The 16,049-nt window shown below is 40.6% G+C and overlaps 1 protein-coding gene across 1 annotated transcript; it reads right to left on the bottom strand.

Annotated features, from left to right (window-relative positions):
- Nucleotides 1-2,496: 2,496 nt before the first annotated feature.
- Nucleotides 2,497-15,349, bottom strand: pdhb (pyruvate dehydrogenase E1 subunit beta). The gene is made up of 11 exons (XM_079556263.1): nt 15,251-15,349; nt 15,104-15,163; nt 11,888-11,995; nt 9,982-10,044; nt 9,806-9,841; nt 8,067-8,257; nt 6,613-6,707; nt 6,429-6,539; nt 4,304-4,395; nt 4,081-4,222; nt 2,497-2,972 (listed from the first exon to the last, which is right to left on the bottom strand). Exons 1-11 carry the CDS (start codon nt 15,284-15,286, stop codon nt 2,827-2,829), a joined length of 1,080 nt encoding a protein of 359 aa, XP_079412389.1. The 5' UTR covers nt 15,287-15,349; the 3' UTR covers nt 2,497-2,826.
- Nucleotides 15,350-16,049: the final 700 nt, after the last annotated feature.

Raw genomic sequence — 16,049 nt, 5'->3', positions numbered from 1 at the left:
GGCTTTATCACATGATCGATCTGTTACAGCGCAAGAGAAGCAATGCCCTGTTTATGGACATTGTTTTTTGCTGATTATAGGATTTTAATAAAATGTTTATCAAATATGAAAACGTAAAACGCCGACCACGGCCAACGGATGTGACGACAATCGCGATCGATCGGATTCCTTTAAAGAATAACCAGAATGCTCATTCTAGCCACTAGGGGGCATTAAATTTGAAAAAAAGGAAATAGTTCCACTCGTGTCCAGCAGAGGGCACTGACATAATAAGAGATCAGGATATGAACAACACATTATACTGCTACGTGGTTAATGCCCTAGGGCGGCTGTGGCTTCAATAACAGCTTACCACCACCGAGTGTGGAGTGAATGAATAATGACCATAGATACAGACGGCATTTCTGGAATTGCCCATATATGGTCATGTTTAAAAACAGTTAAAGGGGAAAACAATTTGGAGAAAAATCTAAACTTTCTCTAATTATTCAAAAACTACTTTAACAAGTGCAGAATTATGAATATAGTTTCTACTAAATAAATATACAAAGACATGGGGAGGAGCAAAGTGGTTCAACAGCCCAAAAATACATAAAAAAACTGAGAATGCTAACATGATGCTACATGTTAGCATCGGGCTAATGCTAACCGTTAGCTAGCGCGAGCTACAACTGCCGTTTTTTCACTTCTACAAAACAATCTGCTGTGAGAAAATATCCAAAATATCCACATGGGCCCGAATTACACTTGACTTTATTTATATGTGACAAATAAGTTGATATTCCACCAGAAAATGGCTAAAAAGAGGGAAAATTGTGTTTTCCTAAAGACTCTATTTTCCCCCTCGGCGAAGCCACGCCCCCTTCTATGACGAGATGCCGTCTGTATCTATGTAGTACTTTGAGGAACTTGTGACACAGGCTTGTAAAGTGCAATACAAGTGTAAACCGTTGTTATTAATGAAGCTTCAGTCAAGTTGGGGCTTTGGTCAAATCACAGCTCATTATTATTCATTTATTGGAAACATTTCCTTCCTATTACATGCGGCCCGCGACCCAAAAAGAGTTTGACGCCCCTGGCCTAAAAAAAAGTTTATTAAAGTTTTCACCGATACAGCCCCTCGTCGACCATCTGCCGACATCAAACCAGGACATTGAAATCTTTAAGTACATTCTTAATATCACCAACACATGTTTACAGATACTGCACTGAACTTGGATCTGTATTTTATGTATTTTCTCTTGTATATTGTAAATTCTAATCATGTTTTTGGAATATATTTTCGAGTAAAGTGTACATAAAAAGAAAACACTGTGTGAATCCATTTGTAAATCATTCTTCAGAAACTCCCGGCTGTAATTTTCAGACTTTTATTTTGTAACAGGAAGTACTTTACAGCAGAAACTTTAATAATAAATAACCCGTTCGCTGTCACAGGGTTCATGTGGCTCCTTTAGTAGAAAATAAACATGGAATCAAAGAAATGTGATTTGAAACAGGGATATTTACACAATTCGAGCAGTTCCAGATGTTTAAACTGTACATAATACATTGTTTTGTGGGTATTTTTCTGCAAATAAATATATCTTTAATATCATTTTGGTTCAGACTTTAGTGAAGGGGGTTTGGAATAGATTTCTGGATTCATTGCAAATGTAACAGGGGCCAGTTTACAGCGACAGAAGGGGGCCAGCAAAGCCACTGAAGCTTAACAAGGGACTTAAATGGAGGCGGCTTCGTCAGATCCTCACGGGCGACTGCTCTGTTCCTGAGCACGGACTTCAACATCAGAGGAAGGCAGGGATGCACCGATACCACTTTGTCTAAAACCGAATACCGATACGAGTACAAGGCATTTTCTTCTCCCCAATGCCTGTTCTTTATTCATGTATGTATTTTTATCCAACAATAGTATTGAGATGTTACTTAAACGGTCTCTTTTCGTCTTTACTTCAGCTCCGTGTGGATTTTCTCATGTGTTTGTAGTAACTTATCCAGCTCATTTTCCTCAATATAAACATGCTGTATGTCTTTAATTTGGATTTTCTGAGGCTTCTGGGCTTAAAACGGCGTCAGAATGGCCAAAACTGTTAGCCGCGAGTTAGCAACGTTAGCCTGTATGTTGTAAACACTGCAGACTCCAGGGTGCAGCAATAATCCCTATCCCTAAAATGGCCGCCATCAGAGTTTTTACAGATTACTCAGAAATACGTGAATGTGCCAAGGCAACACTTCAGGCATGTTTTTAATGAGGGAGTGACATAATAACATGATGGATCCATTTTGCATAATACCCCCCCTTTAAAGAATTCTCCAGTTTGTTGCTTCTTCTCTCCTCAGCTGAGAGATGCGCCTCGTAGGTGTTTGGTTTCTGGTATCGGGACCTCGAGTACGAGTACGAGCATGTGGTATCGGTATCGGTGCATCCCTAGAGGAAAGTCACTAAATATTTCAGCACATTTTATAATGAAGAGTAGCCTGACAAATGGATGGATATAGAACCTCAACACATTGCTCCTGCTGCTCATAACTGGCATTTTACTATTTTTACCAATACGAGACCGTCCCTTTCGTAATCCACACTTTATTTCACAAAGTCCACGTGATTATTGCTAAAATAGGAGTGTTGTATAAATAAAACATTTCGCCACAAGATCCCACAACACTTTTTTTTTTTTTTTACAGCCAACAGTAGAGGGAGTTATTTTATCGATGGTTACTTTATTTGTGCGTCGTTTCCGGCTAAAGCGTTAGAAAGTGTCGGCGTTTCACTTTGTTTTGCTACCCCTGCGTTAGTGGACCGAGGCGTCCATTTGAGGAGCTGCTTCAGACGTTTAGAGTCTTTTTGATGGAGAAGATGATGTCCTTTATCTGGGGCACGCTGTTGTCCTCCAGGATCTTGGCGTAGGGCATGGGGATGTCCACTCCGGTCACTCTGGTCACGGGGGCGTCCAGGTAGTTAAAGGCAGGACCTGAGGGAGACAGGAGATGGTCATGGACAGGGGTCTCAAACTCTGGGGGCCAAAAATGCGAACCCAGTGTTGGTCGGGGGCCGCAACAGACGAAGCCTTTTATATTAAGTCAATTATGATTTAGCAGCTTTTTTATTGTTTGCTATAATATAACTTAAAATAGTCTGTACATCTGCACATTTTTAAGCTTGCAGAGGTTTCCAATCAGCCAAACATTTGCTGAGCTTCTAAATTTGAAATGACAAACTTAGACAATAAGTTTTTTGTAATTAATCCCATTTGGGTTCAGGGCATCAGTGATGTTTCAGGAGTCAGGTCCAGTTTCTGTCTGTGAGCCTATTAAAGAAATGAAAAAGGGACAGGAGCTGATCATGAGCACCAGCAAAAACATCAGCTTCAAACTTGTTTTGTACTGTGTTCATTCTCAATGACCCTGTCACATAATAACTACATCAATGAATGTGTCGACTCGGACACTTTTCCAGACTCTGGTTAGGGTTAGAGAGGGTCTGAGATCAGCTCAGATTCACCTCATGTAAATAATGTGGAGTCACTGACCTCTGACCTCAGGCCTGTTTGTGACCGGCAGTTAGAACTGATGGGGCTTAGATTTTTTACTTTCAATGTTGCTGTAATAATTTGCAGTATTTTTTATACATTTCCATATTCTCCCTTTTTACTTTAACTGTGGCTCATGTGTTCGCACACGTGTCCTGATAATGTAGCTCTGAGAGAAAAGGCCCCTCACTTTCCGCGCAGTAATCTTCACTTTACTGTGCGGATGCCAAACTACTCCTGGTATTATTACGCCTTACAAAAAAAAATGATGGAAATGGGGGGGTAGTGGGCGAATACTGGGGGGAAAAAACTGAAACAATGTGGAATAAAATAGAGGAACAAATGTGGAAAGTGTTTTTTTTTTTTTTATAGTCTAACAATTATCTTTTTGAGCACCAAAGCGATGTAAACTTAGACTTTTGCAGCACATCTTGCATATTTCTGATGGTTTGAAAAGCTATTCATTCATCGTTATCAGAAAAAATCCCCCCAAAAATATTGAGGTATGTCTTTTTCTCGATATCGCCCGGCCCTGGATGGTTTAACGTACCCTCCATGATTGTGGCGCAGATCTCAGCTCCCACCCCGAACTGTGGCCAGCCGCCCTCCACCGTCACCAGGTGGTTGGTCTTCCTCACACTGGCCTCGATGGTGTCCGTGTCCATGGGCCGGATCGATCGCAGGTTGATCACCTAAAATCAAAGACAATTTAGAATAATAAAAGGGGAAGAGAGAGCATGACCGTCCCCGAAAAGACAAACACTTGCACGTACCTCACACTCCACGCCTTCTTTGGCCAAAACAGCTGCTGCGTCTAAACAGTGTCCGACATATCTGGAGTGAGACACCACCGTCACGTGACCTCCTTCAAAACAAAGAGCAAAGACTTGTTTTATTTTGTAAGTTAAACATAATCTGCTTATTTAGAGGATTTTTCTTATGGTTATGGATGGACTGTTGACTCGGGCTCTGCACCGTAACAGTTTGGATTTTTCTTTACCTTAAAGGGACTATAAGGAGTTTAAAAATGTTAAAATTAAGTATTTTCCTCCCCCTACATGTTCCAGCCATGTCCTAATGTATAGAATGAGCTCAGACCTGTTCACCACAACTGCCTCTAAAATCCTGTACGGTCACTCAAAAATGTGTCACTTCGGCCCGAATTGCCGTCATGCACGAGCTTAATATAGAAGGTGCAGTTACACATATGGCCTGAGGTGGCAGTAGTGAGTATAAAATGGCGAACTTGCTTCCAGCCCCTTTAATAAATGTGAAAATCATTTGGAAACTGCATTTTGTTTTAGAATGTCTGTGTGAGATATAAAAATTGGCTCAATGATCAGAAACAGTAAGAAATCAGGAATCGGGCATATACTTTTCCCTGTCACTGAAGAAAACAAATATTTAAGTAAATGGTATTGTTCAGGTATTGGTATCATAAATCAAGTATTGTTTAAGTCAATGCTCCACAAAAGGTTATAGCTCAATGAAAGGTCCCTCTTCTTTCTTTAGCCTGTTAACCCCCACCTGAACCGAGCACATTTTCTACAGCTTGGCTTTACCCAAATCTAAAAAGCTCCTTGCAAAAAAGTGACAAAAAAGCCACAAAAGAATGAGGAAAAAAGTGACAAAATGTGAGGTAAAAATTACAAAGATTTTATGAAAAAGTGTGATGAAAAATGTAATTTAAAAAAAGATGACAAAAATTTGATTAAAAAAAGATACAAAAAATTATAAAAAAGTGACAAAAAATGTGATGAAAAAATTATAAAATATTTGATGAAAAATCTGAAGAAAAAAAAATCGATACAAAAAGTCACAACATTGTGATGCAAAAGGGAAAAAATGTGATGAAAAAATTACAAAAAAGGGAAAAATGTGATGAAGTGACAGATTTGATGAAAAATGTGGGGGGAAAAAGTTATAGAAAAGTGACAAAATGTGATGAAAAAAACGTGACAAAATTTGATGAAAAAAAATGATACAAAAAATGATTTAAAAAAAAAAGTGACGAAAAAGTGATGAAAAAATGACAAAAAATTGATGAAAAAATGACAAAAAGGGGAAAAATGTGATGAAGTGACGAATATTTGATGAAAAATGTGAAAAAATTGATTCAAAAAATGACAAAAATGTGATAATAAAAAAATGTGACAAAATTTGATTAAAAAAATGATTTAAAAAAATGATAAGTGAAAAAATTTGATGAAAAATCTGAAAAAAATTGATACAAAAAGTCAAAAATGTGATGTAAAAGTGACAAAAAAGGGGGGAAAATGTGATAAAAAAATTACAGATTTGAGTAATTGACAAAAAAATGTGATAAGTGAAAAAATGTGATGAAAAAATAACAAAAACGGGAAAAATGTGATGAAAAAGTCAAAGATTTGATGAAAAATGTTATAAGAAAATTATAGAAAAGTGACAAAAAATGATGGAAAAAACGTGATAAAATGTAATGAAAAAAAATTATACAAAAAATGATAAAGTGACAAAAAATGTGATGAAAAAGTGTAAAAAATGTATAAAAAAATGACAAAAAAGGGAAAAATGTGAGGAAAAAGTGACGAAGATTTGATGAAAAATGTGAAAAAATTGATTAAAAAAATGACAAAAATGTGATGAAAAAGTGAAGAAAAAATAATGAAAACGTGAAAAATTATGAAAAATGTGACAAAAATGTGATGTAAAAGTGAAAAATGTGACAAAAACGCCACAAAAGAACAACAATAAAGCAATGAAAAGAAATACCAAAAACGTGCCGACAACACAGCAACAACGCAAGGAAAAAGATCAGTTTCGATCAGTTTTGTAGGTCTCAGCGTTCAGGTCTAAATGCTGTAAACTCATGTCGAGAAGCTTTTAGATTTGGGTAAGGCGGAATGAATGTGCACTGACCTGTCCGTTCGATCTTGGCTTTTCCGATGGGAACTACGAAGTCTTTGGACTGAGCTTCCTCCGACATATCGAAGGGAACGCCGTACATCAGCTCGTTCTCCAGAAACACCACTGAAACAGACAAACCGCGGGATCAGCCAGCGCAGTCAGACACATAACTCCCTCGCACCAGCAGGGGGCAGACCTGGGTTGTCGTCCCGAATGGCGGCTTTGAGAAGTCCTTTGGCGTCTTCAGCGTTCCAGGGACTGACCACCTTCAGCCCGGGACAGTGAGCGTACCTGAGCACAGCGGAAAACACGGGACCACGTCTTAAAAACTGCACAATATCGACAATGTCATCCTCATGCCTTGGAATAGTCACAAATCACAACACCCCTTTAAGAATTTAACTCCCAATCTTTTCTCATCAAAAACAACAAAATGGCAGTGAGAAAAACAACAAAAATTGACAAAAAACTGGCCTAAATGCTGTCAGCTCCTCGTTCTCCAGTCTTTGAGGACGAGTTTTTGGTGCGTTAGACCAGGGGCTCATCTCCTGTTTCCAAAATGCATCACAAACTGCTTGAGAACGTTCTACTATGATTATTGGGGATGAAAATAATTCATGTTCAAGAAGATGCACTTGTGTTTACTAACTGTTTATTCAGTTAAACATTAATTTTGAACTGTATGCCGATGAACTAATTACAGTCAGTAGCTTTGTGACAAACTAAATCTCCTCTTCTGCAACTATGACCTGCTAAAGAACATGGGACAGTTGTGGCAGGAGTCCCCAAGTATTTATTTACGGGTGAGTTGGGCCATTTGACCAGATCAGAACATATAGGCCTCTGTTTGTGAGCGTGGGAAACATGTGCGCGTCTCCTGATTGGTCAACAGTGTCAACAGTGTCACGTGATCACTGTCACAACAACGCAGTTCATGCTAAAAGCTACTGCTACTACGAGCTTCAACCTGGCGATAGTTCTGTCAAAATGGAGATAAACGTTGACAACACGAAGATGTGGGACGTATTTCTTTGGATTTGATCAGAAAAGGAAACGGGCCTCAGCCGCGAGGCGGAGGAGACAGCGGAGAGCGGAGAAAGAGAAGCTGGGGCTGGTTGGCGTGGGGCTGTGGCCATGAAATGAGTTGTTTATGTCGCTGTTTTGAAAGAGGGTGGGGCTGCGGTGTTTTTCTGTCTTCTTTTCACTCTGTCATTGGCCCCACCACTAGTTTTTTCACTTTATAATCCTGTTTTTGATGCTTTTTTTTGTTGTGTTTTCATCTTCGTCACCGCTTTCTTTCAAGAAGCTTTTAGATTTGGGTAAAGCCAAACTGGAGAAAATGTTCAGGTGGGGATTAACACACAAAACACGTTTTTGCTGGGACACTCTAATACACCTAATGTGTGATTTTGGTAACTCTGTGATGAACAGAAGTGAAATAAATGACGATCAAAGACACGATCTGGACATTTTTAGATATTGCGTTTCTTTTCTTCTTTTTTAGTCCGAGGGGGCGTGGTGTTGCGTAACGAACAGCTGTAATGTGTTAAGAGGTTAAGCAAGTCCCACAACAGGAATAAAGTCTCATCTGTGACACATTCCCACCCCATTAAAGAGCCTGAAGACGATCTGTGTGGTCAGTGAACGCACCACGCAGCGAAGCACTGCGAGTGTTGAGCAGCGACTCCGGCCGAGGATCCGTTGGGGCCCCTGAACACGATGGGCACCGACTGCAGACCCGCCGACATGTAGCAGGTCTTTGCCGCGGAGTTTATGACCTGGTCTATGGCCTGCATCGAGAAGTTAAAGGTCATGAACTCGCAGATCGGCCGCAGTCCCGCCTAAAGACACAGGAAAACACAGACAGACGAGTAAAACGTGAGATGAAGGTAGTTTAGAGGCAACAGAAGCTCAGTCGATCAATCCAGCCGTAAAACAGATCATAAAATCATCATGACTTTACCAGCTGATGCATTATCAATACCACAAAACTAAATATATTGCAATAATAAAACAACACATGACATACACTCTGGGAAACACACAGAGCAGTCTGTGGTGTTCACGCAAAAACAAGAGCGTTTGTTATGAGACTATCTGAGCCAGTCTGACTCATATGGTTCATTTATACCATGGTCTGGGTGAATACTCGATTCTGATTGGCTGCGTGCATTATTTTCGTATAACCGCACACGTAGTCCGGTAGTGTTGTGTTGTGATTCTGTGCTGATGTTGTGTCGTTGAGCCTGACGGAGATCTTCGTGCTAGCAGCGGAGAATGACTTTCAGACAGTGACCGGCTAATAACCCACATAAAATAGTCCCGGTAGTCTGGCATATTTAGTGAGTTTAGTAAATGAAAAAAACATTTGTTATAAAATGTTTGTTTCGTGGGACCCTGGTATAAGCGCTTTAAAGGGGGGGTATTATGCAAAATGGACTTTTTCAAGCTTTCCATCATGTTATTATGTCACTCCCTCATTAAAAACATGCCTGAAGTGTTGCCTTGGCACATTCACGTATTTTTGAGTCATCTGTAAAAACTCTGATGGCGGCCATTTTAGGGATAGGTTTGCCTGAGTCCTCCTAGGAACGCCCCCACCTCCTGGAGACGCCTCCGAGCTTTCGTCACCAGCCGAGTAACCAACCACTGCTCCTCAGCAGAACCCCCTCCCCACTGATGCCACAGACAGCGTGTGGAGGGGGCGTGTCGGAAAGAGTCAGAGGTTCTTAAAGAGACAGAGGCCTATTTCAAGACATTCACTACAGCCATTTTGAGAGAGACATTTTATACAAGGCAGTTATTCTAATTTACTGCATTTACAGACCAACAGAAGGTTTGGTCATCATTGTAGTGTGATATAGACTGGTGCTGTGGGACTGGAAAAAGCAGAATACCCCCTCTTTAAAGCCCAAATACAATATTGTTTAAAAGGAACAGGCCACTGTTTTTTTAGACGAGTTGATGCGTACCTGTCTGGTCTTTGTCTGTTCGCTCAGTCACGCAAAACGACCAAAAATGTTGTTAGCATTTGGCCTCTCCCAGTATATTCCTATAGCTCCAAACGGGGTGAAGTTGGAAGCGACCAAGCTCTTCCACAGGCACAAAGACCAGACAGGTACGGATCAACTCGTCTAAGCTCAGGTAGGAACAGATCTCAGTGTGGAAAAACGGTGGCCTGTTCCTTTAAGCTACAAAAACCTCAACTTTGAAAGCAAACGTTGAGCAAAAGATTGTGAACAGTTTCAGCAAAAACTGCAGTGTAATATGTTAAAGACGTTTCTTGTTTGTTTTTCTTAATTTTGACACAGTTGTGCAGTGAAAACATAATACTTTAGAATGCTTTCGTCATTAGCCACACGAGCTCATGAAAAGGGGGTCAGACTCACCATCGCGGCTCCGACAGCGATTCCAGTGAAGCCCATCTACAGAAAAACAGCAAACAGGTTAAGCAGAGTCACAGACATTTGAGGAATGTCACTAACATTCAAAGAAGTCTACGTGGAATATTTACGGTGCAGCAAAACACAAGAGTAGCAGCATTGTGACAGATTTTCACTCTCACCTCTGAAATAGGAGTGTCGATGATCCGCTGGTCTCCATATTTTTTCCACAAACCTCTGCTCACCTAAAACAAACATGATTCGAATGAATGACTCGCCTTAATCTATTGTCTTATGTTTTCCTTATTCAATTACTTTTTAAAACCTTCCTTTATTTGTAATTAATTTTATTTGACCGTTATTTGACCAGGAAGTCTTTAGGCGGCAACAATAGTCAGATTACTGCAGTTTACTCTATTATTATAACAAAAGTAGTTAAAGGGCTAGATGCAAGTTAGCTAGTTTATACTCACTACTGCCACCTCAGGTCATACGTGTAACTGCAGCTTCTATATTAATAGGGATGCACCGATACCACTTTTTCTAAAACTGATACGAGTACTTGGATTTAAGTACTCGCCGATACCGAATACCGATACGAGTACAAGGCATTTTCTTCAACATTCTTACTTTTTTCACAGCATTGGTTTGTAATTAGTAAATTTACTCATGTACTTTTCCTTAAGTAAAGTCGGCGACACATTTAAGAGCAGTTATAATAGAATTGTGCTGATGCCATTTATTTATTTATTTATTTATTTATATTTTCATTCAATATAATTTATTTATTATTATTTTTATGTCTCTGTCCATCATAGACAGAAAAGCCCATGTCCTAAAGCTCCCAATGCCTGAGCTTTATTTATTTATGTGTTTTTATTTAACAATAGTATGGAGATGTTACTTAAATGGTCTCTTTTCGTCTTTACTTCAGCTCCTGTAGATTTTCTCGTGTGTTTATAGCGAGTAGCTACAGCGTCTTCATTGTTCTGCTGCAGCTCATTTTCCCTCAATATAAACATTTTGGATTTTCTGAGGACTTTTTAGTCGCTGGGTTAGTTTTTCAGATGAATAAACCCCTGGGCTTAAAACAGCGTCAGAATGTTGCCAAAACTGTTAGCCGCGAGTTAGCAACGTTAGCCTGTATGTTGTAAACACTGCAGACGCTGCAGCGAGTTAGCATCGTTAGCCTGTATGTTGTAAACACTGCAGACGCTGCAGCACTAACAACATTAAGCTCTGGTTAAATCCAGCTCAGACTCTGGTTTAGAGAGCGCAGTCTGTAATAAAGTTGGCTCTATGTGGATTATTATGTTTACACTAAACAATTCTCCAGTTTGTTGCTTCTTCTCTCCTCAGCTGAGAGCTGCGCCTCGTAGCTGCGCCTCTTAGGTGCGCTGGCCGCACGTCAAATGGTGTCGGGACCTCATGAATAAGTACGAGTATGAGTACAAGCATGTGGTATCGGCATCGGTGCATCCCTATATATTAAGCTCGTGCACGACGGCACTTCGGACCCGAATTCACACCTTTTTGAGTGACAGTGCAGCATTTTCGAGGCAGTTGTGGGGAACAGGTCTGGGCTCATTCTACACCTTAGGACATTGTTGAAACATGTAGGGGGGGAAAATACTTAGCATTCTTAGCAAAAACTAGCATTTAGCCTCTCCCTCTCTCCTCTATAGCTCCAAAACAGGTCAAGATAGAAGCTACCAAGCTCTTCCACGTTTTCCCTATTTAAATATGGTTACGTGAAGTGTTCCACTACAAAGTATAATTACACAAAATTAAACAATGTGGATTTTCTAAGCGGATAAAAGGGGGGACGATATTGTAAGGCGTAATAATACCAGGAGTAGTTTGGCATCCGCACAGTAATCTTCACTTTACTGTGTTTACGTGACTGAAGGCACGGGTGAAGATCAGACAGGTCCTAAAGAACTCGTCAAAGCTAAGGTAAGAACATATCTCAGCATGTAAAAACGGTGGCCTGTTCCTTTAATTTTAACATTTTTAAACTCTGTATAGTCCCTTTAAAGCCCAAGAGAAAATAAAGGGCCGTATTCAAGTTGACCTCATCAGTCTGACCTTGTAGGCGCCGTCGTACTGCGCCACTTCCTCTCCCAACAGAAACACGCGCTCGTCTCTCTCCAGCTCCTCGTCCATCGCCTGGTTCAGGGCATCTCGCACCGTCATCTGTACAAACAACAAGTGCATCGATAAACAAACCTCTCAAGAAAGACTTTAATGTAACGCTTTATTTAAACTCTAAAACAAAGTCACCAGATTGTACCAGGGTTTGGTCATGCTTGTTAATTCAAGGTTAAGTGTATTTGTTCATTTCTGTGACATGACATTTGGTTGCCTTCAGGAAAAAAATGATTGTAAAAGGAAAAAGCAAAGACGGGGAGGATTCTTGTTTGTTTTTTGTTTCTTACTGAACGTTACAGCATTTAATTTCCTGAACAGACCACATTTTCTCCAGTTTGGCGTTAAGCACATCTAAAAGCTTCTTGGAAAAAGTGTCAAAATACCAATGAGAATGAAAACACAAAAGAGCGACAAAAGAAATAATAATAATTCGACAAAAACATGGCAAAAAAGTGATGAAGCAAAAAAAAAAATTCACAAAGGAGCGACAAAAGAAATAATAATAGACAAAAATAAGGCAAAAAAGAAGCAAAAAAAAAAATTCACAACGGAGCGGCAAAAACGTGCCTGAACCACAACAATAACACAATAAAAAAAGCGACAAAAACACGATCAGTTTTGTAGGTCTTAGCTTTCAAATTAGGGCTGAAACGACTAATAGATTAATCGTTTTCTTGCTCACACAGACTAAAATGGAGCAAAAATGACCAAAAAAAGGTAGCATTTTTGATGAAAACCTACTTTGATTTTATATTTAGGGTCTGTAGTGGTTTGTACAATGTAAATTTCATGAATAGAGCCTTCAAAAAACATTTCCCTTTAGTTTACTCCATCAGCACTCCCTTTAACAGCGCGACTTAAGCTATATGTGATTAAAAAAATGGAAAAAAAATAATTTTTACTACACCATTAACAGCCAAGTGATTAATCGATTAATCGTAAAAATGACTGATAGATTAATCGATTACAAAATAATCGTTAGTTGCAGCCCTATTTCAAATAAGGCGTCACTCTGGCCTGTAGGCTGTAAACCGGTCGAGAAGCTTTTAGATTTGGGTGAAGCCGAACTGGAGAGAATGCACTCGGTAAAGGCTGGGGATAAGCGGTTTTATGAGAAGTATTAAGGGCATCGCTGTGTCGTCATGTCCGAGGCACTGGTGGGCAACGCAAATGTATTAAACAGATACTAACAGTTCGATGGTGGGTCAAAACATCGTTCACAAACAGAGCACTGCATCTGTGAAAAGATCGCTGCTGTAAAAGATCTGTGATTTAAGTAAACAGATCTTCAAGCTCGGAAAAATCAGCTGTTTGCCCACCAGTCGCTAAAACTTCCTTGAAAATCACGGAAATAAACAATAACAGCGATGCTCCCTATTCACCTTATTCCGGAGGCTCGCGTGGGCGCCGCCATGAATTGTGCCCGCCCCTTTTCTCCTATGTGTTAACATGGGGCTGGAGAAGTCCACATAAAATCAGTCACTACAGGAAAACAAAGCCGTTTTCAGGCCGCACAGAGAAACGCTGCAGTGTCGACATGTTGGTGCAAATGAACATCGGACATTTTACACAAATCAATCGACTAAACATCAGATTTGAGCGGAGAATATTTTCCCTCGTTCTCCGTTAAAATGAACGGGCTTCGCGCTCGACCGGAAGTGTCTGGAAAAAGAGGCGCCGAGACAACGCAAAAAGTGGCAAAAGTGGGCGGGGCGGAATAAGGTGAATAGAGTTCGGGAAATTGTACAGTTACGATGGCGATCCGCCATCTTTGCAGCTGTTAGCATACGTTTCCATTGACTAACATTAGCTAAAAACTAGGGATGTCACGGTTACCAGTGTAGCGGTAAACCCCGGTAAAAATGTTGACAATAATAATTACCGTCTTGTTTTTGAAATAATATGTTACCGCGGTGGATTACGGCGCCCGCGGTTTAGGCAAAGTGAGCCTCATGAGCCGTCGTCTCCTCTGCTGAAGCTGCCGCAGGCGCCTCTGTAGCTACAACCAAAACTAAACTTTCTCAAAGCTGGAATCATGTCCGACACGACAGCGCAGGATCAGCCTCAGAGACCGAGCCTGAAGTCTGGACATGTTTTGTGTATTTTAAGAAGCTGAAGGACAGTTGATAGAGACAGTTTTCCTGTTTGTGGAACGTGCAGGAAAAAGTGTCTCTAAAGCAGCAAGACTTCGAACCTCTGACTCTCCTGCGTGACCGTCTCCCACAGCTCTATAGCAGTAAGCTAACGTTAGCGTGACCGTCTCCCACAGCTCTATAGCAGTAAGCTAACGTTAGCGTGACCGTCTCCCACAGCTCTATAGCAAACCGTGATAATTTTGGTCACAATAACCGTGAGGTAAAATTTTCATACCGTGACAGCCCTAATGCCCACCAGTCGCTAAAACTTCCTTGAAAATCACGGAAATAAACAATAACAGCGATCCTCCCCTGTAGAGTTCGGGAAATTGTACAGTTACCATGGAGATCCGCCATCTTTGCAGCTGTTAGCATACGTTTCCATTGAGTAACGGTATAAAAAGTGGAGGAAAAAGCCGTGGAACAGCTCCGTTAGCTGCTGAGTTACTGCTGGTAAATACATCTAACACACTGTGGTGTTTTAATGTGAACAATAACTCCAGTATTTCAACTTTTAAAATCTCCATTTGTTTACAATTGCTGCTAATCCCATGATGCTTAGCGATATGACGTCACATTCCCGAACTCTACTGCATTTTGGCCTAGGTTTTAACATTTTACAGCTGCAACATATTTGTAGACACTTAAATTACAGGTTTAGCAGGTTTGAAAAATACCATTCCCCAGTGAAAAACAGGAGCAATAATGTTTAATGCAACCAATTGTGATTGTGGGTCAGCTAAATAAAGCATAATTAATAAGTGCTGGTTCAATAATTTTCCAAGAACCATGAACGCCCCATTCTGTCATCTGCTTCAATGCCACAGCCTGTAGTGCATATGTCTAGACAAGAGGCAATTGCGCCGAAAAACAGCGACTGTAAGATACTGAATTAAGCCAGCAGGGGTGCCGTCAATCCCAGAGAGAGGGTTAAGATTGATATTTGTAACGGGATGGGTTAAATGCGCAAGAAAACATGGCTAAAAAGTCATCGGCTAACGCTAAAGCTAGCACTGACCTGGACAGCGGCCGGAGCGCTGCTGTGAAAGCCGCTCCTCTGCAGAGCCGCCACCGCATTCTGTCCGAAAACACAACGAAACACAGCGTTAAACAGGTGAACAATCCGGTGAAAAGCGTTAATCGTGTTGTATTAAACGCGCGGGACCTTTCCGGAGCGGAGAAAACACCTCAGCGACGCCATGTTGAATCTGTCCTCTGTGCCGGAGGAGGAGGCGACAGCGCGAGGTCAGGGGGAGCGGCCAATCAGCGCTCAGGATCACGGTGACGCTCGGTACGCAACATGAAAAACAGCCAATTAGAGAGGGAGGGTGGGACACGGAGGCGGGACAAAGCGTGTGTTATGGGAAAAGCCCAAGGACACGGGCGAGTGAGAGATGGTGGGACAGTAATTTAACCAGGACTTTACAGAATCAGAATAGTTTTACTGCCATTGTCACGAACAGGTTCACAACTAGGACTGTTTTGCGGTTCAGTCGTACAACATGAAGCATAAACATTTAACACATAACTTAGATAAATAATAAACTATAAAAGCTTAAAACTATAAGACCATAAGGGCATGCATAAGAAGATTACATTTAAACTATGATCAAGACAACAACAACAGCGTGAGTGCATTCACAGTAAATGTTAGCAGTAGATATGAGTGTGGACATACCACATTGTGCAATAGAGCTGGTGTCATTAGTTCATGAGTCTTGATACAGAGTTATTGGGTCTTGTTTTTGTTCATGATCAATCAATCAATCAAACTTTATTTATAAAGTGCTTTTCATACCGAAAGGCATCACAAAGTGCTTTACAGATACAACATTTAAAACAATGCGCCTGCACAACCTCCCATATATATATACATTTTATATATTAGGACTAAATAAATACATTAGTCAGTTAAAGGCTAAGCTAAAAAGGTGGGTCTTGAGCTGCTCTTAAAAACATGAACG

The sequence above is a fragment of the Gobius niger genome, assembly GCF_951799975.1.
Source record: "Gobius niger genome assembly, chromosome: 5".
In the NCBI taxonomy this organism is placed as follows: domain Eukaryota; kingdom Metazoa; phylum Chordata; class Actinopteri; order Gobiiformes; family Gobiidae; genus Gobius; species Gobius niger.
Note: the sequence above shows the minus strand (reverse complement) of the source record. Positions and strands in the feature narration are given on the sequence as shown.

Bases quoted from the DNA above. Each gene is read 5' to 3' on its own strand.
- pdhb (XM_079556263.1), bottom strand. From the start codon at position 15,286: ATGGCGTCGCTGAGGTGTTTTCTCCGCTCCGGAAAG. The intron at 10,045-11,887 runs GTCAGACTGATG...TGTTTGTTTTAG, and splicing joins AGTACGACGGCGCCTACAAG to GTGAGCAGAGGTTTGTGGAA. The intron at 4,396-6,428 runs GTCAGTGCACAT...TTTGTTTTGAAG, and splicing joins AGCCAAGATCGAACGGACAG to GAGGTCACGTGACGGTGGTG.